Here is a 23,156-nt window from a genome sequence, read left to right on the forward strand (position 1 = left end):
TTATGACTTTAAATTGAATATGTTTGGGTAATGGACTGTTGCTCCAACAAAACAAGCCCCTCTTTGTTTGTTTTCTTGATCTTTTAATAGATAGACCATACAAATGATAAATCAATTCACTGGCATGAGAAAACTGTTTCATAAGCTACTGTAATGGGGAAACCAGAAATTCCTTGAATCAGCATTATTGATTTTTAAAGAATTTTTCCGACACATCTTTCCTGATAAATGCTGAATTTTAGGTGTGCCTGTTGAGATACCAAATAGTATCTTCCTAACTAAGTGAAAGGAATTAGTTTGAAGAGTACCCACTAAAAGAATCAACAGATTACTCAATAAGGAAAATAATCACTAGTTGCATCCCTTCTTTGATTTATTTTGCTCGCTGATCATCCTTGATCCAAGTATAACTCTTCTGACAGGGGTCAGGGTGGAGTAGTTAGTTCCAATCAAACCACAAGACAAAGCAATTCTTGGAAATGTGGCCAAGGCAAAGGGCCTGGAACCAAGAACCAGCACTTTGATGGCTTTCTTTTGAGTGGTAGCTCAAGGAGGATATGGTCTCCTGTCTCCTGTTTCCTGTGTGTGTGTGTGTGTGTGTGTGTGTGTGTGTGTGTGTGTGTGTGTGTGTGTGTGTGTGTGTGTGTGTGTGTGTGTGTGTGTGTGTGTGTGTGTGTGTGTGTGTGTGTGTGTGTGTGTGTGTGTGTGTGTGTGTGTGTGTGTGTGTGTGTGTGTGTGTGTGTGTGGTGTGTGTGTGTGTGTGTGTGTGTGTGTGTGTGTGTGTGTGTGTGTGTGTGTGTGTGTGTGTGTGTGTGTGTGTGTGTGTGTGTGTGTGTGTGTGTGTGTGTGTGTGTGTGTGTGTGTGTGTGTGTGGTGTGTGTGTGTGTGTGTGTGTGTGTGTGTGTGTGTGTGTGTGTGTGGTGTGTGTGGGGTGTGTGTGTGTGTGTGCTTGATGGCTCATTGATTGAGCAGCGTGCTCCCAGTCCCCCTCTCAGCCAGCTCTCCGTCCCCTGGCTGTCTGTAGCCAGCCGGCCCTGCACCGGCTGTTCCAAAGTATGCGAGTGTGTGCACATTAATGTTTGTCTAAGTACATTCTGGAGGAAATCACTGATCTAGCAGGTGCTGGTCCTCCTCCCACTCTGGCCTCTTGTCAGGGACTCGTTGTCAAAGACTAGATAATATGTAACTCGGAGCACATTCAGCTCAGCCAATATTTAACACCAGCTCATGTAATGTAGATAATAAAGTATAATGATTTATAATGTTTCAATGGGCTCTTTGTATCATCATCCTTTTGAAGTTTGACGCATTTAAACACAATAATCTTAGCTAGCCTCTGTTATCAAGTGTAGTCATTTTTAAGTTCCAGAGCTGCAGCAGTGCTACCGTGGAACAGTAAATATAGCCTCAGGCCTCCATTTGTTACAGTTTATGATGTGCAATTTGGTGGCTTTCAGACCAATAATAGTTAATAAGACATTTATGAAATAACTGCAACAAATGACTATCTGGGGGATACAGTAATTTTCAAGTAAATATAGTCTGAACATTTTCTGGGGATGTGGTTGGTGCAGTGTCCTCCTTCTGCAGGTTCCCACATGTATGTCAAAGGAACAGAGTCATCTCCTCTGAATTGCATAAAACAGTTGTAAAGTGATTTGTTTCAGGAAACCCTCAGGCTGAAGTAACTGGGCTGGAGGAATGAGAAGCCTGAAATGTTTTTATGAACAGATGGTGAGACTGTGACAAAGATGCAAAAAACGTTTTCTTATACTTTACTACTTATCAATCTTAAGATTGACATTAGGCCTACTCATAATTATTTTTAATTAATAGTTTGTGTGTGACCTTCAATTTTGGGTCATAACAAGAGCATACAAGTTTCCCCAGACTGTGTTTACGTTCCCAAGTTGTGTTTTCGTGTTTGTATCCCTCCCGTGTCCTAGGCCCCCTGTTGGTGCTCTAAAACAGTTGCAGCCCGGTCCGTTGAGCTGTGTGAGGTCTGTAACGACAGGAAGACAAAGACATATTTTTCTGAGCTGGGCGCTCCCAAGTGGGCTGCATTGTTTCGTGCCCCCCGTCTGTGTCCCAACTGAAGGAGAAATGTGTCTGTGGCCTTGAGAGGAGAGACAGAAGAGGGGGTGGAAGGCCCACTGTTTTCAAACTTTGTCTTTATGTCTCCCCTGACTGTGAGCGTGCCACAGCATTTCACAATGGCAGCCATTGTTTGTTTGGGGGAGAAAGCGTGGGTATTTTGTTTCAATCATGTCTTGAAGTCTTATGTTTGACACGGTTGGGGCTTAGCGTTTCCTGTGGTTGGAGGCGGACTTGTTCTCAGTGCCCATTTCCCTGCCTCGCTACTGGCATTTGCCCTCTGTGTCATCCTTTGAATGCTCCATTGTAATGTATGTGCACACTTGTGGTGAAGCTGGTTTAATGTATTTGTGGAGTTGACAGAGTGTAAAGCAGATGCTTCATGAATGAATTTCAACATCATAATCTGTACCAATTGTAAAGTCCCCTGAGAAAAATGTAACATTTGGGATATTGGGCTATATAAATAAACGTTGATAGATGCTTCTCCATCTGCATCTTTTCCAGTAATGCCATATTCATCCTCCCTACTGCTGCCCCCTTGATTCCTTCTGTTGTGCTATGATGACATTTCACCTACATGCTTCCACTCCTCCATCGTCCAGTTTACGACTTATTCTCATGGAGGGATGTGAGTCTGGACTGAATACAGTGCTGATTGTGACAGAGCTGACTCAAACACACTATGTGGTCACCCTCCCTCCATCCTCCGCCTCCCCCTCCTCAGACAGGGAACACCCGTCTGGTGGAGTGATCGATCGCTGTGATTGAGACCTCCCCAAACAGCAACATACCTTAACTACACGTCTGGTTTAATACACTGGATAAATAGATGGTCTGATTTCCCTTTATCTTCTTGCACATCTTTTATGTATTAAGCAATTATTTCTCAATGTGCCTCTTCCTAGGGGTCTCTTTCTCTTTTTCCCTGTGAGCATCTTTTTGTTTCATTACTGCAGATATATCCCAGCGCAGCCCAGATGGTAATTTAGTGAGCTGTCTGCTTGTGAAAATGTCAAACTTTCACAATAATAATAGCATGATGTGCCAGCCCGCCAGCACTCCTCACTTGGCTTGTGTTAATTAGGAAAGGCCTACCTGAAAAACTACAGCATGAGTGCAGGGTGTTTATATATGTGTGTGTCTGTGATGGCTTGATCCCATTTTTTTTTTACTGATCCTTCATTTCTTCTATCTTTCCTCCTGCTGAACAAGAGTGGCCATGTAAGCTGAGGTTCCTAAAAGGGGCACATGAAGCCGAGTGTTTGTGTGTGTGTTATGGATAGGGGTGGGAAAGAGGGAGAGAGAGAGAGAGACATGTCCTGCTTGAGTGGAGAGAAGGAGAGCAGGAGAAGGAAGAACTGAACTCTCCACCCACCCTGAAAGAGGAGGTGAAACATGGGGATAGAGCCATGATGTCACTGGCAGCCAATAGGAAGTGTGGGCTAGGGACTGTTTAAAGCCTGTCAGCTGTCCTGCTCCATCCACACCGACTGTCCTCTTCTGCTGTTGGTACAGTGAGGCCAGGCATAGCTTTACCCTTAGTCTGTCCATATCTGGGGCTTTAGCCTTTGACCTCTGACCTTTGACCCGCATGCCTTCCTGGGCCCAAACAGCCAAACACCCAGTCCCCCATGTGCTTGACCCAATCTGATTTTCCACCAAAACCCAGTCCCTTAACTAAATATGGTAGATATTAGATATGACACGACAGGTTTCTACTATTTCATGACTGTACTGCTTTAATTTGAGATCACAAGTGAATGCGTCATTTTAAAAATCCGATTAACGGTGCCACTTATGTTGAAACTGAGGAGCTGTGTCTGCGCTGAGCCTGTGAGTGTAACTTACTGAAGGTGACGTAACCCCCCAATTTGTTCAGAGACTTGTAAACAGTGATGATTTTTTTTTTTTTTTACTGCCCAGGCTTTGTGGAACTGCCATATTTGGTGTTGTTGTTAACAAATGGCTAATGAGGAGTTCACTGTTTACTGCACTGTTGTGGATTTGATGTATAATTGGTGCCTTTACATTTACATGGTAACCCACAAGGGCTGTTTGATTTTCACCTACCATCACTTAAAATGAAGGAGATGTTTAGGGAAATAAAGCTCCTACTTTCGGTATTCAGGAACACTCTTTGATGTGAAGGATCAAGTGAAAACCAGCCTGTTGTTAAATGCTGCCACACATTTCCCATCATTGGTCCTCTATGGTCTTATCAGTGTGCAAACATGACACAAAGTCAGCAGTAAGTGCCTTTTATTCTTCTGTGTTATACAGATATCCATGAAGTACCTGCAAGCTGCAAGCTTTTACCTCCCTGAGTAGATAGGAAATTGGCTTAACACGAATAAGGTTTATGTGTTTAAAGTTCAACCCCTAACAGGCCTCTTTCATGTGAAATGAAGCTTTGTATACGACGGATACCTGATCAATACAGTGCAGTTTTACTGTGATTACCATCGGAGACCCTGGTATCTTATCAGACCATTAAACTTGAAAGGGCTGGCCTAAAGTCTCAGCACAGGCTGTCCTGTTGGAGAGAATAGCCTCAGTGTCCCGTCGTAACAGATGTTAACTCTGGCCAGAACTGTCCCTGCTGAACCCGCAGCTTGTCCTTATTTAAGAACGAGTCCGGACTCTCAAAAAGGATACTCTGTGTACCCTAAAGAAAACACACTGAAAATTAAATTAAGTAGAGGGAAAAGGAAACCCTAAATCCAGATGTCTTATTTGAAGTGGCTAATAGGACTTTACAGAATGTCAGGCTCCAGTGAGGTGGCAGACTAGGGGCATACTACCCAAAGAGAACAGGGAGATGCACTGGAGGATTGTCTGCATGTGCCAACAGCCAGCCACTGTCATCTGAAAGACAAGACTGCAGTCAGACATACAGACAGTCTGCAATGTAAACTTTGGGAACATGGACCTCAATATGACCCCATATATACACACACATGCAAACTAACACCAATCCTCGCACACACACTTAAAATGTAGCCAAACTAAACACTAATTCCAGGATTTACAGTCCACTGCCTATCAGTTCCGTAATCGACTAATGGCCGCCCCAATGTTTGCAGAGCGCTCCATTTTAACCTGGTAGGAATGCTCACAATGAACACAAACTTAACCCAATCAGCTTTTCAGATCAAGGCAAATGTTGCTCTGCTTAATCCTGATTAGGGCCTCCTCCTTGAAGTCAATCTGAAATGAAGATGTGTCATTGTGAATCCAGACGTAGTGCCAGCAGGGAGAATGTATGCCGGACGGCGTGCCAGGACGATGTCTGTGCACCGTGTGCCGCAAAGCTGCAGATGGTCATCTACACAAATAGGTCTTGGCGACAGAACCACTACTATTCTGATGATCTGATAATCATAGTCTGGAGCAGGTTTGGGTATATAGTAACAATGTTATAAGTAATGAAAATGGTCGCTTGGAACATTACTGAGTCACACTTTTTTTTTTAAAACAAGGTGTTTATTGAAGTGAGGTGGAGTTTGAATGTGTTCAGGATCAACATTGGTTCGTTTGGCTGAAGGTTGGCTCTTGGTAGCTGCCTGTCTTGGGACAGGTGTGTACACACAGCCAAGTGTTGGACTGCGCCTGCAAACACCTGAGCCAAATGTAGCAGTTAGCTGTTCATTTTATGTGCTCAGTTTGTTATGTTTCTCTCCAGCGTTGCGTAGTGAAGCTTGTGTTTGATGGACACCATGTACAGATTGTCTTAATGTCTTCTCTGCATTCAAAAAGGGGATTAGAGTGTCATGTGTACGCAGCTGGAGGGATGTGTGAGGGCTTGACACATTCTCACTAACCCCGACAAGTCACCCAGCTAGCAAAACAGCCAACCAACACATCTCGCCAGCCAGCCGGCACAGCGCTGCCAGGGAACGCACTGTATTTAATGAAGCAGATCTGGGAAGTCAGGTATTTTTAGAAGCCACTTTTAATGTGGGAACACCTCCGAATCTGTTAAAAAAATTCAAAAAAAACATTGCCTCAATTCTCCCTAAAGTTGCTTTTCCCATACTAATGCCTATCTTAGCATCTTATTTAGCAATGCAGCTTGTAACTGTCAATCTCTGAAAGGGTCTGCAACTGATTCCCATGAATGTCAGTATTGAGCTCAACTAGAGGGGGAAAACCGACAAAAACAATAATCTGGCAGTATTTTGTGAAACAGCATCAGAAATGCAGAAGGTGTTGCACCTACTTGTCATTAATTGGGACATAACATCTACAGAATTGTCATTTCTGTAATAATAATTGATTTAGACGAGTTGTCCTGCTGAAAAAGATCTGTGCTGTGATTGGCTTATATGGCCAGACTGATTTTAAACCTTCCATGTCATGACAGCCACTGCAAATGAGTCCTCAGAGTTAGTTGGAGTGTTGCCTGATAAAATGAGGAAGATTGCCTCTGAGGCCTATCTTTATGCTACAAATTTGACTTCAGGCATGCTTCTGTTGAGGGATGAACTGGGGCTCTGGGACTTTGGGCCAACAAGAAGTCCAGCCTACTGGGATTCAGAAGTTCAGCTTTGGCCCAGCTTAGTTATGAGGTTTGACCCACCAATCACACACAAACATTTGGACTCCCTGTGCAGTAGCTGTTTTTGTATTGAACTTGTACGTGTTTATATGGACTGTGTCCCTAACCCAAATGCCAGATTTCTTTCTACAGCTTTCTATACATACATTAAGGGTGATTGTTTTTGCTATAAATTAATCAGCAGGTTGTTTTTCTCAACAGTTTCCTCTATAACATTTCAGAGAAAACTAAAAAAAGGAATAATGAAATTTCTCATAGACATCTTTATATCGCTTGTTTTATTCAACTTACAAAACCAAAACTCAAAGTTATTTGTACTCTTCTATGAAATATGTCAGAGAGCGTCACATACTCAAATTTGAGGAGTTGGTTGTTGGAACTAGCCACCAGTTAACCTTTTTTCAGGACATCCCTACCAATCGTATTTAATCTCTATTAACCAACATTATAATTTAGGATGACTATTACCGAATCACTTGCAATGCATTATTGTTGTTGGGTACATAGTATTTGTCACGGTTTTGGTAGCTGTTTTAGGGTGTCTTTAATTGCTCCCAGACCTCTTCGGTGATAAAACTCAAAGTGTTTTCACATGTGACGGTGCTGCATACCTGTGTCCTGTTATTAGGTGTAATCAACAACAACAACAGCAGTCGCAGCTGCAGACTGGCCCGAGGCCTGAGGGTAGAAGGAAGGGATGTGTGCGTGCGTGTGTTGTTGTGACTGAATGCGAGTTAGGGGAAATGTCACGCATGCCTGAACACACAGACCAGCACATAGTTGTGTGAAAAACACATTGCTGGTCTTTAGTGGGCATGGGAGTGGAAGAGACCCAGAAACAGTGGGACAGGGAGGAGTGGGCTCACACACACCTTTGTGTGCAGGACTGAACAGGTTTAACCAAGCTTTCCTGAGCCAGCTGTCTGCATGAGGAAATCACATCACGACACTGTGCAGTGTTCCCCTTCTGAAAAAACCTTACTGATCAGCAGAAAGGTTGATTTGACCAAACATGTGCAGACAGACACATTGTCTGAACAAGTTAAAAAAACACAACTTTGTATTACATCAGTCCATCCGGGCACTTGAGACACTATTGCTGCAACGGCAAGGCAGCTCTGGAATCTCTGATGCGGTTTGCCCCTGGCTCTGAGTGGAGGAAGCATCCTCACTCTGGCTGTCTGGGCTGATGTGGTTTAAACAAGTGTCTGTAGTGATGCACTCGGGCTCCCGGGGAGGATGTGGATGAGGATGTGGACTGATGGAGCTCAGGGATCTGGGGGGTCGGCCTGTGATTTGGCCTTCTGTCTGCTACCGTGCTCTGGCGCTGCTACCTTACTGCGTGCTGCTGCTCTCAGCTCTGGTAACCTGAGCTCCTTGGCCTGACTCTGCACAGAGTGGGAAGCTTCACATCCCCACGGTGCAGCGGATTATTATAGTGTGCAGTAGAGTGAATACTTCGGTAAATGGAGTGGATGTCGAGATAAATGTAATCATGTCCTAATGGAGCTATGGCCCCGTTTACATTGTGGAGCAAGGACAGGTGGCGTGATTGACACCTAACATGCAGCTGCTACAGTAACCTTCTTCAAAATCATGCAGGGACAGCAAAGTATGTGGTGGTTATGTTCTTATTTTCCTGTGAAACATTTGAAAAATGCACAGCTTTTGTTTCACAACAACATTTATAATCACTCATTTGAAATACACTCTACGACAGTAAATACCTTTCTGTTTCATCCCAGCCTGCCTGTCACGTTTTGTATTTAGCTTACGCTCCAGTTAAGGGGCAGAACTATTTACCGGAATAATCGTACTAATGCTTGTTGTTGAGTAGGCTAGGTATGTTCGGGTTTTTTCCTTAACTTATGGTTTCTCCGAAACTGTGGAAAAGCCATGCTTAGTCACTCTGGCTACCCCCTCCAATCGTCAGCTCAAGAGAGGACTTGTTTACCATCTCTGCTCCAGACTCAATAACATGTCAATCATCGGGATTAGCACCTCCCCTTCCTACCTGCTATTGGTCCAGCAGATAGCTCCCAGTCTAACCCGCCCTCCTCCTCCCAGACACCCTCCTCCCTGCCTCCCCTCCCCTCCTGCCCCACTGTGAATAATGAATGATTTCCCAACTGTCTGTCATGCTTCCTACTTATCTCCAATGAAGCAGGGAAAATATACTGCTCTTTGATATGTTATGAAAAAGGAAATGTTTAATCTTTTATTGGATATTTTTTTCTTTGTTTTACTTCGGCTGCCACCTATTATTGGTTTAGGAAAATGACACAATTCTTTATATTTTCACACAATACTTCGTCTCCAAAGGTGGCGGAGTGGTGTTGGTCAGTAAAAATGTCGCCAGCCTCCCAATGTAAACAGTGTTGTAGTCACTGACACAGCGTGCTCTCCAGCAAACGGGGCACAACGTGCATTTAAATGAGGAGCACTGCTGCACTGCAATCCTCTTCCTCTCCGACGTCCTTTTTGAGCCCCTTCACCTACCACACACACACACACCACACACACACACACACACACACACACACACACACACACACACACACACACACACACACACACACACACACACACACACACACACACACACACACACACACACACACACTTCTCTAGTCAGACAGTGTTGAAATCCAGCCATGTTGTTATCAGATTGAGGCAGCTTTTTTTCGCCATACCCATTGTGGGGAAAGAGGAGGGGTGGGGAATTGTGTCTGTTGGGTTAGGGTGACATGACCCTGAATCCCCCTCGTATGCTGCGCTTCAAGAAGGCAAACCTGGCGGAGGAATACATTTGATGCTTTCTGCCTCTTTTGCTCTACTGCAGTCTCATGTTTTTCGTTGTTTTTTTTGTTGGTCGGTAATTGGTACTTACATCCTTGAATGTTATAATTTTGAAATCTCAGTTAAATGTTTCTTCATTTTGTATCTTTTATTACACCTCCATTATAATGTTTGTTGCCAAAATAGCCTCCTCATCTCAAGTTTCCTTAGCATTTCCTTGCGTTGCCATTGTGTTGTTGCAGCGGAACAAAGGATTAACATTCCCTCCTTTGAATCCTCTGTGGCCTGAAACATTCTGCAGATTCTTTACATAGTGAAGCGACCACAGAATACCTTTTTAGAAGAAAAATCAAACAGTCCTTGTCTCTCAGCCTGTCCATGATGGCTCTTCTTTGGGGTTGTAGGGATTCACAGGCTGCTCAGGAGCCTTTTCAGTGCTGACTGCTGTGTAGTGTATGACACTGCTAGATTAGGAAAAGGCTGGTTGTTGGCAGGGGGGTTCTATTTCCTATTAATGTAACACAGTGTCTACTTAAGGTCAAGTGATGATTCTAATTGAATCCTGCTAATATCAAACATCCACTCGGGGGACTGCAAAGATGATAAGACAAGCCTCTTGTTAGGTAGTCCCTTTCCTTTGAAGTAGTGGAAACCCCACAATTCCCTGCATAGCTATGTGTACTGTGTAGAGAGCAGCAGCGTGAAAATCGGGCCGCATTAGTAGTATCTATTAATAGAGGATTGTATCCTTGATACCACGAGTTGTTTGGTCACACAGTGAAACCGGGTAAAGACTTATATGGATTTAAGTCAGCAGCTCCCCCTCCCTCCACTTTCTTCTTGTGGAAGGTATGCATGTTTGGAATTTCTCTTCATTGAGGAATCTGTTAAAATGATGCAGAAAGAAAGGGTCCTCCTCCAATAAGGCTTGTTAGAGTTTGCTTTGGCTGCCCCCTTTTGGTTGGATTCCAAGAAAAACGAAGCCTCTCTGATGATTCCCTTTTTTTCTCACTCTGCACATGTGCAACACTGATCTGCCTGCTTTAAACACACTAAAGTTGACATCATATTTCCTATCAAATCACAGCTGTCATGTGTGAACCTGTGTGTGATGTGTTTGATGCTTTAGATAACAAAAAAATCGTTTTGTGTTGGAGCAGATTCAGAATACTTAGATGCAGTACTTATGAATACAGCAGAGCCAGTAAACTCCTGGTGTGGCAGAGCTTGTACTTATTGTGAGTGAGAAGCTATACAATGCACAGGAAAAGCCATATAGCTGAATGCTCTACTAACTCAAGTCATATTGAAAATACGCTCACTGCCGTGTAGTCTCAAGATCTTATCAGGAGACAATTGAATATTACTGAGTTACTGGAGTGTATTATACTGTAAATATATTGTATCCGGTCCACTACCATACTTTTTATAACAGACCATTTTACCTCTTCTGAACTATTAGATTTGACTGAATATGAAAAAGAATGGCAAGCATTTGAGAAACTGTCAGTAGTGATGATCACATTCCTTCCCCTGTGAAGCTAAACTGGGGCTGGCTCCGTGGTGTTTACTCTGCAGCATTACTGTAGTGCACCGTCACGTTCTTAACCTACACAGATGTTTTTGTAAAACATGAAATATTCATCAAGAGATTAGCCCAGCAGCCAGCTTCACTTTCTTCACAAAGAGAACCACCGAGGCTCCCACAGCGGCTTTTAATTTCAAAGCAAATAAACAAGCGCAGTACTTATTTATTCTTAGCTTTCTGGCATACATTTATATTTACATACCAATATGCATGTGCACACAGTTTACACACACATGCACACTCAATATGTTTACTCCTGTAAAAGTATCTGTTACAGGGATTGCTCAAATAATGACACCAATTAAGTAATATGTGAAGTGTCTCCGTCTTGCAAATTGTTTTAACACACGTGAAAGTGGTGAAATGTTTGTTGTATTGTAGTTTTGAGTGTGTGCACATTTTCTTCATGCCTGTGCTTTGCACCAGGAGGCGGTTGCTAAGGTAACAATACTTTGCTGCCTGGCTGCACAATTCAAATATGCAAAAAGAAAGAAAGAAAAAAACACATTATATATTTTGTATCTGTTACACATTTACTCCCCAAATAAGGCTGACAATTGTCTCAGTCCGCCCTAAACCAGCCCTTTATGTAACAGTGGACAATCATTAGCAGGAAGCACCTTTACACTTAAAACTTATAAACATGTGTACAACACACACACACACACACACACACACACCCACACACACACACACACACACACACACACACACACACACACACACACACACACACACACACACACACACACACACACACACCACTCTCTATGTGTTTTTCTATGGGGTGGACTCATCTTAAAGTAGGACACCCCTGCCTGTAGTGCGGCTAATGCAAGCTTATCTAGCAGTGGGAATAATTTGCTTTCCACACTTTACATGTGGTTTCCAAAAGTGCTTCTCTTTAAATAGGCTACAGTGAAAATGCTTTTAAACCTTGAAAATAGACGTCTTTTATTTACCAATTTTCCTCTCCTTTACTGTTAATTTAAGTCGATGCGATTATCACAAGTAGATGGTGAATTCACTCACATAACTGAGTTTATTTTTTACTTTGAATAAGTAACTTTTGTCCTTTCTCTGTCAAAGTTGGTGTTTTGAAATGTTCCCCAGAGTTACACGTTGATATATTAATGGTCATTTTGTAAGCTCTGTTCAATCAATCTGACAAACTGTTAGGATTCACAATCCGCCAAAAGCGTGTTCAAAGAAACTGAAAAATGCCGGATGTCATTACTAACATATTGTTTTGGTTTAGTTTCTCAGTGATTCTGAGTAAAACAACGAGCTTCTATTATTCATTGTGCTCAAGCTTAGTTTTAAACACCTCACACAATATTGCCTGCCAGGATTAACAGTAGTTTCTTCTTAGAAGCTGTAGTGATAGTGGGATTCTGTTCCAGCTGCATTTGTCTTTTCTTCCATTATAGAAGAATATTCATGACAAATGGAATACTGTGTTTTTGGTTGCAGATTTGATTTAAAAAGGAGAGGAAATACGTTCATATACATATACATAAATATACTACCAGGAATTTATTTTCAAAAGAAAATACTATGGTCTACTATTGTATAACTTTATGGTCTACATTTATGAACTTGATGATTTAACAGGATGTAGTTTGTTGTGTTGGTCAATTGTGTTAAAAAAACCCACCTCTTTGTATGTTCAATCAACATTTGAACATGTATTAAGGTAGGACTTAAGGCAGAACTGTTATAAGACTGTATATGTTTTAGGCTTTGTGTTTCCTTTACATAATCCATACTGGCTCCATACTCCCTTTTCGCCTATGTATTACTTATGTATTAAGATGGAAACTCATCTTTAAATTGACAAGCTATTCAACGTGTTTACTGCCCTATAAATCACAATCTGTGCTTTGAAAGCATTAGTTTGATGTTTTTTACCTTTATCATCCTTGACTCTGTTAAAATATCGGCCAGCAGTGCAGACTGTTTACACCCAGCCTAAAAACTGACCTCTTCCCCATCTTTCTCTGTCTCCTCCAGTATGCCCGGAGAACTGCAAGCTGTCGTGCACAGACAGACAGGAGTGTTGCCACAGCCAGTGCCTCGGCAGCTGCACTGAACCCAACAACGACACGGCCTGCTCCGGCTGCCTCCACTACTTTCACGAGGATCACTGCGTGCCGGACTGTCCCCCAGACACTTACAAGTTTGAGGGCTGGCGCTGCATCAGCATGGACTTTTGCTCCGGAGTGCACCTGACCGGAGACCCTCACTTTGTCATCCACGGGGGAGAATGTACGCCTGACTGCCCCTCTGGCTTCACCCGCAACGAGACTAATCGGTAAAGACTTACCCTTCACTTCTACTTTAGGTCCTGGTGATATGGAAATGCCATGCCAGGTGACAAACTGAATGTACAACACATTAGTAAGAACTCCTTAAAAAATATACATTATGTCTAAGATATAAGTAGGTTAATGTTCTGTGTTTGAATTTGTTTGGGATGCTAACCTTTCCCACAGAAAGCCAGAGCTCTTAGAATTAGCAGTGTGGTTTTCGTCAATCGCAGACACTGGAGGTGCTTGTGTTCACTGTGTACTTTTGCATAATGAGATCATTTGAATAAAATATCCTTGAGATAAACTTCACCTGGCTCTTCACAGGTTCCTTTCATAAAAGAGCTCTGAGCTTGAAGTGCTAAAGGTTAAGAGTATGTTGGATTTAATGACTCAAGTTTAGACTTCCCACTGTGTTTAGGAAGAGGGAGAGTTGCTCAAAAAAGTGTATTCTTTTTACTCGCCACTATTAGATGTTATATAGCAATACTCAAAGGTCTTTGAAAGAGACTTCCTTTGTTTGACATTCACCTAAAACAAGAACGCTTATCTGTAAGCAGCTATCCTCCCTGATCCTTCATGTCAGTTCCCTAACAGTCATGAACACTCTCTGCTGTATGTTTTTTGTCTCTGAGGTCAATACAGTGAGTCACTCTCTCACGAAACAGAGTTCAGATGAGGGCCCATCAAAAATTAAACTCTGGAGATGACCTTGTATTATGCAGTGAATGTATTTGCCTGAATCCTTCGGAATGCTTGGGAGGCAGGGAGTGGACAAATGACTTCAGGGTGAGGAAGAAAAGTTCCCATAGGATTTTGCTCATTCTCTGACAGTTATTCCTTTTTTTCTCCCCATGTCTCGCATTCCCTCCTTTTCTCTGCTTCTGCTGTAAATAGAATGTTATGCCATGCCTGCAATGGCCCGTGTGATAAGCCCTGCACATCCCCCGTCATCGACTCCGTGGATGCTGCTCAGTCTCTGAAGGACTGCACCGTCATCGAAGGCAACCTGGACATCAACATCCGACGTGGAAGTGAGTGCAGCTCTGCATAAGTGCTTTTAATCACCACATTTAATGTAAAGGCTGCAGTGTAACTAAGCTTAATAAGCAATACTACACTATGAGCACATAGAATATTTAATGTCATTACAATCTGTTGCCATTTACTCTATTGCAATCGTTTATTGGTACAGTATACTTGCTTTACTACACTGTGTTGCACATGACTGCACAGCAAATGTTATGATTACTGAGACAGATAAGGGCCTGATGGTCTAAGCTGCTGGGATTCATAGTGAGGGCCACAAAATCAACATTACATCTGCTTCCTGCACTCCAACCCAATTATCACATTATGATTTAATGCTGTTTATTTGCTCAGTTGACAGGGTGGCTCACAAGCTAATCTCCACATATGATAAAGCAACTAAGTGCTGGGTTATTTGCATTAAGAGCTTGTCTCTGTGTCATGGAACTAGAAGAGATCCCTCGGGAATTGTTTTAAAGTGGCTTTTAAATGATGTTGTTCGTGTGTGTGTGTGTGTGTTCATCCCCTCTCCCCAGATAACATAGCGTCTGAGCTGGAGAGCTTCATGGGGCTGATTCAGACAGTGACGGGCTATGTGAAGATTCGACACTCCCACGCACTTGGCTCGCTGTCCTTTCTCAAGAGTCTGCGTTTAATCAATGGGCAGGAACTCATCGACAAGTATGTTGTGTTTTGTCTGTGAATTTGTAAGCGATGACTGAAATAATCAGAGGACATGAGCAGGGAGGCTGCCACCGACATATCATTGACGTTACAGACATTTAAAAGTGCTTGATTTCTACATTGAGGTACATTCTTAAATATAAATAGGAAGTCTTCTTACAGTATAACTTCATAAATGATAGCCAGACAGGCCTCAGAAGTGAGTGTTGCTACAAAACAAAATGTAAAGTCTCATGTCCATCAAACTGTGTTATCAGCAGCAGTCTGAGATAGGAGGGAAAGTGTTTTTTTGTAATGGCCAAAGGGGTCATGGGAAACCCTGTCGCCCTTCTTGTCGTAGCTTCTCCTTGGATAACGTTTCACTCAGAGGAATGCTGTCGGGGATGGCAGACATTCCTCTCCCTCTGGAGGTGTTCTGCTGCGTTACCGGCTGTCGGAACTCAGAGTGTTAGCACGCCACTCTTTCTGTTTCATGTCCTCTGAACAAACCCAGGCTCGGTGTCAGACACACACACAAACCTGACCTCATGTGACACCTCTTTGACTGCTTAGCGCTGCCACCAGGTGGCAAAAGAAGGCTTTTTTTCAACCAAATTTCTTCAGCTTCTATGATATCTCATGCTCTTTTTGGTCTATATGAGATGGTTGTAACCTCCTCTTATTCTCCTTCCATTATCAGCATGTATGCGTTCTCCGCCATCAACAACCAGCACCTGCAGTACCTGTGGGACTGGAATCAGCACAACCTGACTATTGAAAACGGACGTCTTTTCTTCCGTCGTAACCCAAAACTCTGCATGTCTGAGATCCACAAGATGTGGGAGAAGACGGGCATTGCAGTGAAGCCAGAGGAGGGAGATTTCCGTAACAATGGAGAAAGAGCCAGCTGTGAGTAACTTCACATAAACTTTGACATAAAGATTCTAGATTTTTGTAGTGAGTGATCAATGTGTGTCGATGGAAAGAAGCAGTGATATGTTGTTTTGATATTGTGTGTCTCATTGTGAGTTCTGCTGTGTCACAACAGGTGAAAGCTATATCCTGAAGTTCAAGTCGAACATCACAGCAAGTCATAATATCACGCTGACATGGGAGCGCTACCGGCCGCCGGAATACGACCTCATCAGCTTCATAGTCTACTACAAAGAGTCGTGAGTATTGAGAAGGAACAAAAAATGTCAATGAGTTTCTGTCCTGGATACTACAAAAATATTTTGGATATCAATTCAGAACTTTCATTTTCAAACACAGGATTCAGCTTAAAATCAAAGCTATTTTCCGGGAAAAAATACATAAATCTTAGATGATCATACCTGTCTGATTTGTATATTTACTGCAATCATTTTTAACTATGTTTACTTCACATTACTCGCAATCATTTTACAAAGACAATATTGAAGCATTCACGTTGATTTCCTGCCTTTAGGCCACTGACAAACATAAGAATGTCTCTGATGTAATACAAACAAAACATCGTATGTTAAAAACATCCACGTCTGCTTATTGTTTGATATCTGGTTTTGATTACCTGGGTCTTATTTTCTCATTGAACTTGTACAAAGCAAAACTAATGTCTGCTTTGAAACAGGTATCAGTAGATGTATTGTATGCTTCTTTAAATAGTTGAAGGGAATAAGAAAACCCTTTGCAAAAGTAATTAATATCTTAGGACATGACCTATAAGGTATTTTACCTCACTTCTGTTAGTAGATACTTTTTTGCTAATGCACAGATATTTGTTGTGTCTTTATCAGGCCTTTCCAGAACATCACAGAGTTTGACGGGCAGGATGGCTGTGGTTTAAACAGCTGGCACATGGTGGATGTGGATTTCCCTCAGGAGTCAGACGTTTACCCGAAAGTCAGTCTTCCAAACCTCAAGCCCTGGACCCAGTATGCTATTTTTGTGAAGGCCATTACCCTGCAGGTGGAGGACAAACACGTTACAGGGGCAAAAAGTGACATAATCTACATTCGCACACGCCCATCGCGTAAGTCTGCAAAGCTGCTGATATAGACGTTGATTATTTCAAATAATAATGTTGAATATTAGTGATTGCATTGCAACTTTGTCAGTTAAAACGTTTTAATGTATCATATCCTAACTTTTGCCCTATTGCAGTGCCGTCTATGCCCAAAGAGCCCCGGGCTTTTGCCAACTCCTCCACCAGGCTGATGGTGAAGTGGTCCCCTCCAGCCTTTCCCAACGGAAATCTGACCTTCTACCTGGTCCGCTGGCAGCAGCAGCCGGAGGACAGGGAGCTCTACCAACACAACTACTGCTCCAAAGGTGTGCATTACTCATTCTATGCAAATATTAACATTGTGTTATTGTCTTAGCTTTTCTACTGATATGTCCTCACCTCACAAAAATAGTCAGACTTTCTGAGAGATGCGTTTATTGCTTTTTTGCCAAGACTTCATAAACAAATATGAATATAACCAACAGGTATTTAGCCTAGCTTAGCAGAGACATGAAAAAGGGTTTAGATGAAGCTAAACAAGATATAATGTTAATTAGTGAGCTCATTTAACAAGCTGCTTGCTGTAGCTTTATATAAGGGGATATACATGTTCTTATCTTACTCTCAAAAAGGAAGTCAATATTACAATTCAATTAATATATAATATTATAAGTAGATGCAGAATCTGTCCCTTTGCTAATCACTCTTGGTTTCTCCTAAAACAGAGCTGAAGGTCCCGATCCGTATCCCGGCCACGGGGAACATCGACATGGACGACAGTACCAAGCCCACCAAATCCGATCTGGCGGGGGGGGAGAAGGGCCCGTGCTGCGCCTGCCAGAAGACGCCAGAGGAGAAAGACCGGGAGAAGGATGACCGAGTCTTTTTCAAGATTTTTGAGAACTTCCTTCACAATGCAATCTTTCTGCCGAGGTATAGTAAAACATATATGTGGTTGGAATAGTGGAGGACCTCACATTGACTCCGTAAACCGTTTCCAGCTCCTGCTACGGCCCTTGTGGCTCTTGTTTGCCCTGATGGGTCAGAGTGAGGGATGAGGTGGCGGCCCGGGTGTAATGTCTCCTCTGTGGAGCTGACAGGATCCGAGCATGGCAGCGTAGATGGACCTGACGGGTGCCCTTTTGTCGGGCGTTGCCGATGAGGAGACATGCTGAGTAGGATCCAAAGCCTTCTTAGCGCTCTTGTGGCTTTATGTATCCGTGGCAACGGTGGCACGGGGGATGTAAGGACCTAGCATGCAGCAATTTAGGCAACACAAACAAACCCAGGAGAGAGATGTGATTAAGGAGTCTGAAGGGCCTAGGTTGGCTGCACACTCCGAGCTGCTCAGGCTTTTGTTCCCCACAATAGGGAGTGACATCTGTGTTGTGTTATCATTTAACTTGCTCGTGGCAAAGGATATTTCACTGTTTCAAAGACTCCAGCTCCGTTCTCCTCCCACACTCCTTTATTCTCATGAAGGCAGTGGCACACAATCTATGCATTTGTGAATTGGTGCCATAACACTTATTTTCAAGCATCCATCAAGGAGAAATAGGGAGACTTTTGATATACTTGTTGTTCCCAACAAACCCACACTCAGCAGGTACCTTATAAATCCATAGCTTTAAACGATGCCTCTGAGCCTCACAAAGTTCATTAATTCAAACAGCGTAAGGTGCCCTTCTCTTTTCCTTCGCAACACTCTTGTGGAATTGGATCGATATGTATTTGGGGGAAGAATAATAAAGCAGCTTTCTATTGTAATTTAACTAATACCCCCCCACCCTGCTCTCTCTGGCTGTGTTGATGTGCTATAGTATAGCTGTCTAGGAAACAAGTGGATGGCAGGTCCGGGGCCTGTGCTTACAGACGCTCCACTGAAACAGAGCCAGCATTATTACAGAACACTCCAGGGAAAGGGCTCGATAATCTAGAAGGTTTTTATAAAAGTTCAGGGTTTAGACCCGGGGTGAGGGGAAAGAGGGCGGGTGAAAAGAGAAACAGAAAGAATAGGAAATGTTTTCCATTCTGTCCCCCTCCACCCGGCACTCCACTCTCCTCCTCCCCTCGTATGCTCTCTTTGTCCGGGACTTGTTTTTTTCTCCTTCTTTTTTTTATGGAGGCAGACAGCTGCCAGGAAATGTACAGTGAATCCATCTGGAATTTAAAGGAATGAGGGAAGAGCCCCATCAGCGACTGAAGACAAACAGAAAGTAGGGAAGGCAGACTGATTTAGTGGAGGAGAGGGAGGGTGGCTCCCACTGTCTGTTAAGGACACCAAAACCTCTTATCAGCAGCATTTCTTTACTGTAACTGTTGCTGAGGAAACAAATGATTCACACATATAAGAGGTCTCACAGGATGTTTCCAATGTTTCCGTTGCAGCCAGAGATTTTGCGGACCAAGCTCTAATAATGTGCTCTACACACTGGATGTGTAGTCACGTTTTTTCCTCTCCGGATTCCATTGTATAAAGGTGGTTCTTGTTTTAGCAGGCGAGGTCAGGACACTAAGTGTAGTAACTCACTAGTTATAAGGTCATGCTTCAGTCAGCTGGGGACTCTTCTCACGGAGTTAGGACTGCCCTGCTTAAAACTGGATCCCTAAAGTTGTCTTTCATCTGGCCTCTAAGTTGGGTCTATCCAACTCTCGTCCACTTGTTCGATCACAAATCTGAATCTGTCAGCACACAACTCTCCTGTCAGTTTTCCTATATCTACGATGTGTTTTCCAGTTGTAACAGTAGACATTTTAGAGTGCTGGACTTTGGATCATAACGCTCCCGTTATACCTGTCGGAGAAGAATGTTGACATGTCGGTGCGACAGGTCTTTCCCACGGATCTGTCTGTCTGTACACTCCTCGTGTGTGTGTCTGCTCACAACAGATGCCTCACTGTAACTTTGCTCAGACAAGTCACTGAGTTTAGCGATTTATAACTTCTGGTAGAGTTGAAACCATTCAATAATCAAAAGAAAAAGAAAATACAAGCTATTTTGAAAAATTATTATTATTATACTCTAAATTGTGATGAGTATAGCTAGATTTTGGAATGTTTGTCAGTCAAAAAAGGCACTTTTTACGTTACATATTTTGCTATAGGAAATTGTGATGGACACAATTCACATTTGATGGACTAAACAGTTAATCAAAAACAAACCGTCTTATTGATGAAAAATATAAATGATTGTTGGTTGCAGCCCTTATTTCCAGTAAACCGTTTGAATCATGTCTGATCTGTTTCATAGGCTGTAATACAGACATAGCCATCTGTTCATGCTGTCCTCATTACGTTTACAAACTACCGCTGAACATTTATCACCCTGCAGCAGCTCTCTACAGATACCTGCTGTCAATACAGCTTTTATCCTCTAACTCCATCAGAGTCAGGAATCTTCCCTTTGTCTGTCAGTCTGAGCAGAATAACCCTGGAGGTTTCACAGGTAACGACTGTAGGCAAACAAACAGCAATGCCCTCAGTTTGGCCACTAAACATTGGTCTTTATGATTGAAAAGTTTGTTTCCAAATGTCAGGTCAGCTTTTCTAGGTTTGTTCAACTTGTTCGTTGTTGATCAGGATTTGTTGGTGAGACATTTTATTTTTTTCTAACTGAAAAATCTATGCGTCTGTCTTTTTATGTTTCTCTCTCTGTACACCTTGCTACGATCTGTCTGACCTCTTCCTCCCACACAGCTCCACAGGGAGTCATATGCAGCATCCGCACACATGGCGCACACACACACACACACACACACACACACACACACACACACACACACACACACACACACACACACACACACACACACACACACACACACACACACACACACACACACATTAAATCCCAGTTAAGCGAGATGCTTCAGCCTTGTTAAAATACATTTGGGAGATATAAACCTGCAATTATTCGTTATGAAATGATTTCCTGGACGTCCTGTAAATCCTTTTGTCTTTTATTGTAATGACAGCGATCACAAATTCAGCTTTCTTACAGCAGTTGCCTCTTCTGTATTTCAGACCTCCAGATCGTCGGCGCAGGGATATTTTTGGCTTTGCTAACAACACACTGATGGCTGACGGTTATGGTAGGGGGAACACCACCTTTGGCCCTGGAGATAACAGTACAGATGGGATTCCTCCTATCAGGGAGTACCCCTTCTCGGAGGAAAAGAGCGCAGCAGAATCTTTAGACATCTCCACACTGCTGCCCTTCACCGTCTACCGCATCGACATCCATGCATGCAACGAGGAGGTGGGCCGCTGCAGTGCAGGGGCCTTCGTCTTCGCCAGGACCAAACCTGCAGGTAGTGACCTGGATATGATCTATGGTTTAAGACAGCCGTTTTCAAAGTGCGAGGCGTGCCTCCCCGGGGGGCGCCAGAGAGCTTCAGGGGAGGCGCAGCGTGAGTAAAAAATAACGAGAAACAGTGAAATCTAGCTAGTTAACTTCAGCTAACTTTATGCGAGCGGCAACATGGATCGATTTTTAGTGAAGTTACCTAAAGTGAGAGAGGAGACAGCGTCTGGCAGAAAACGGAGGCAGTATGACCACGATTATTTGAAGCTAGGATTTTCATGGACCGGTCCTGGCAGGGGCGGACTGGCCATCTGTGTGTTCTGGAGAATCCCAGAACGGCGGGCCGTTGACGGCCGGCTCGGTTCGATGACGGCCAGCACCGCCCTTTATTTAAATTGTAATAATAGGCCAATTACTTTGATCAAAAGCAAGTACCGGTCAAGGCTGCAGCCAGAGGATGATCTGCGTTTATTCCTGTCTACATTGCATCCCCGCATCATCCTCCTGTGCGCATCAAAGACGCAGACTCATTGTTCCCACTAAAGTAGGGGTGAGTGTAATAAGGAGGCAAAGTTGACGTTCAGTGTGTTGCCGGGAGCATATAAGGATTCATCCACGATGTTGAAAATGTTTTTTAAAATATTTTAAAACATAAAGATAAAAAGGTTTAAAAAAGTTGTTGTTTAATGTTTTAAGGAGGTGACGCTACTCAGCCAATCAAATCGGTGCAGTCAGTGAGTCAGCACGATAGATTCAAACACAGACGAGACAAGAAGAGAGAGAAACAGTCGGAGTCATTTCAAATGGCATGCTCAAAAAAGAGAAAGGTAGACAGCAAAAACAGAGCATTTAATGACATGTTCTCTTACTGGACCTCTTTGAAATGCAATTGAATACCCCTGCATTATAGCAACAACAACAACAATAATAATAATAATAATAGCAATAATAATTGGGAGGGGGGGCGCTGCTGTTCTTATGTTCTCTGAGGGGAGGCTCACCTTCCCACACTTTGAAAACCCCTGGTTTAAGAAATGCTGTAAGAAGTTCTCTTTTGGTGCATTGTAGACACATGCATGCTGTAATGGTGTGTGTGTGTGTGTGTGTGTGTGTGTGTGTGTGTGTGTGTGTGTGTGTGTGTGTGTGTGTGTGTGTGTGTGTGTGTGTGTGTGTGTGTGTGTGTGTGTGTGTGTGTGGTGTGTGTGTGTGTGTGGTGTGTGTGTGTGTGTGTGTGTGTGTGTGTGTGTGTGTGTGTGTGTGTGTGTGTGTGTGTGTGTGTGTGTGTGTGTGTGTGGTGTGTGTGTGTGTGTGTGTGTGTGTGTGTGTGGTGTGTGTGTGTGTGTGTGTGTGTGTGTGTGTGTGTGTGTGTGTGTGTGTGTGTGTGTGTGTGTGGTGTGTGTGTGTGTGTGTGTGTGTGTGTGTGTGTGTGTGTCCCAGTCAAAGCAGATGACATCCCTGGAAAGGTGATCTATGAGAGGAGTGATAAGATTGAGGGTTGTGTGGTGCTGCGCTGGCCGGAGCCTCTCATGCCCAACGGACTCATCCTGATGTATGAGATCAAGTTTCGGCCGGGGACTGAGGTGAGCCAGGCTGGGTTTAACTAAAGAGCCCCTCAGACAAGTTTTTAGAAGTATCAGCATACAAGAGATCACAGCACATTAGCACAAAGATGTTTTCTGCGTTCAGCAGATGAATGTCATAATGGTCATATAGTGTCAAACTCTGCCTTATTTAGCACAATGAACAGGCATAACCCAATGTTCAGGAGAAGGATAGATCTGATGTCCATATTGTCCATACTGTTTCGGTTATTTTTCCAAACAGAA

General features: G+C 43.2%; 1 protein-coding gene across 1 annotated transcript in view; it reads left to right on the plus strand.

Annotated features, from left to right (window-relative positions):
* Window positions 1-23,156, plus strand: part of igf1ra (insulin-like growth factor 1a receptor) — a 101,031-nt gene that overhangs the window by 64,375 nt on the left and 13,500 nt on the right. The window contains 10 exon segments of the mRNA XM_034233576.1: window positions 13,056-13,356; window positions 14,249-14,385; window positions 14,917-15,061; window positions 15,744-15,952; window positions 16,092-16,215; window positions 16,819-17,054; window positions 17,186-17,353; window positions 17,753-17,960; window positions 21,051-21,337; window positions 22,768-22,910. Of these exon segments, the coding sequence (XP_034089467.1) occupies window positions 13,056-13,356; window positions 14,249-14,385; window positions 14,917-15,061; window positions 15,744-15,952; window positions 16,092-16,215; window positions 16,819-17,054; window positions 17,186-17,353; window positions 17,753-17,960; window positions 21,051-21,337; window positions 22,768-22,910 (1,958 nt within the window).

Source organism: Gymnodraco acuticeps, unplaced genomic scaffold (assembly GCF_902827175.1).
Source record: "Gymnodraco acuticeps unplaced genomic scaffold, fGymAcu1.1, whole genome shotgun sequence".
In the NCBI taxonomy this organism is placed as follows: domain Eukaryota; kingdom Metazoa; phylum Chordata; class Actinopteri; order Perciformes; family Bathydraconidae; genus Gymnodraco; species Gymnodraco acuticeps.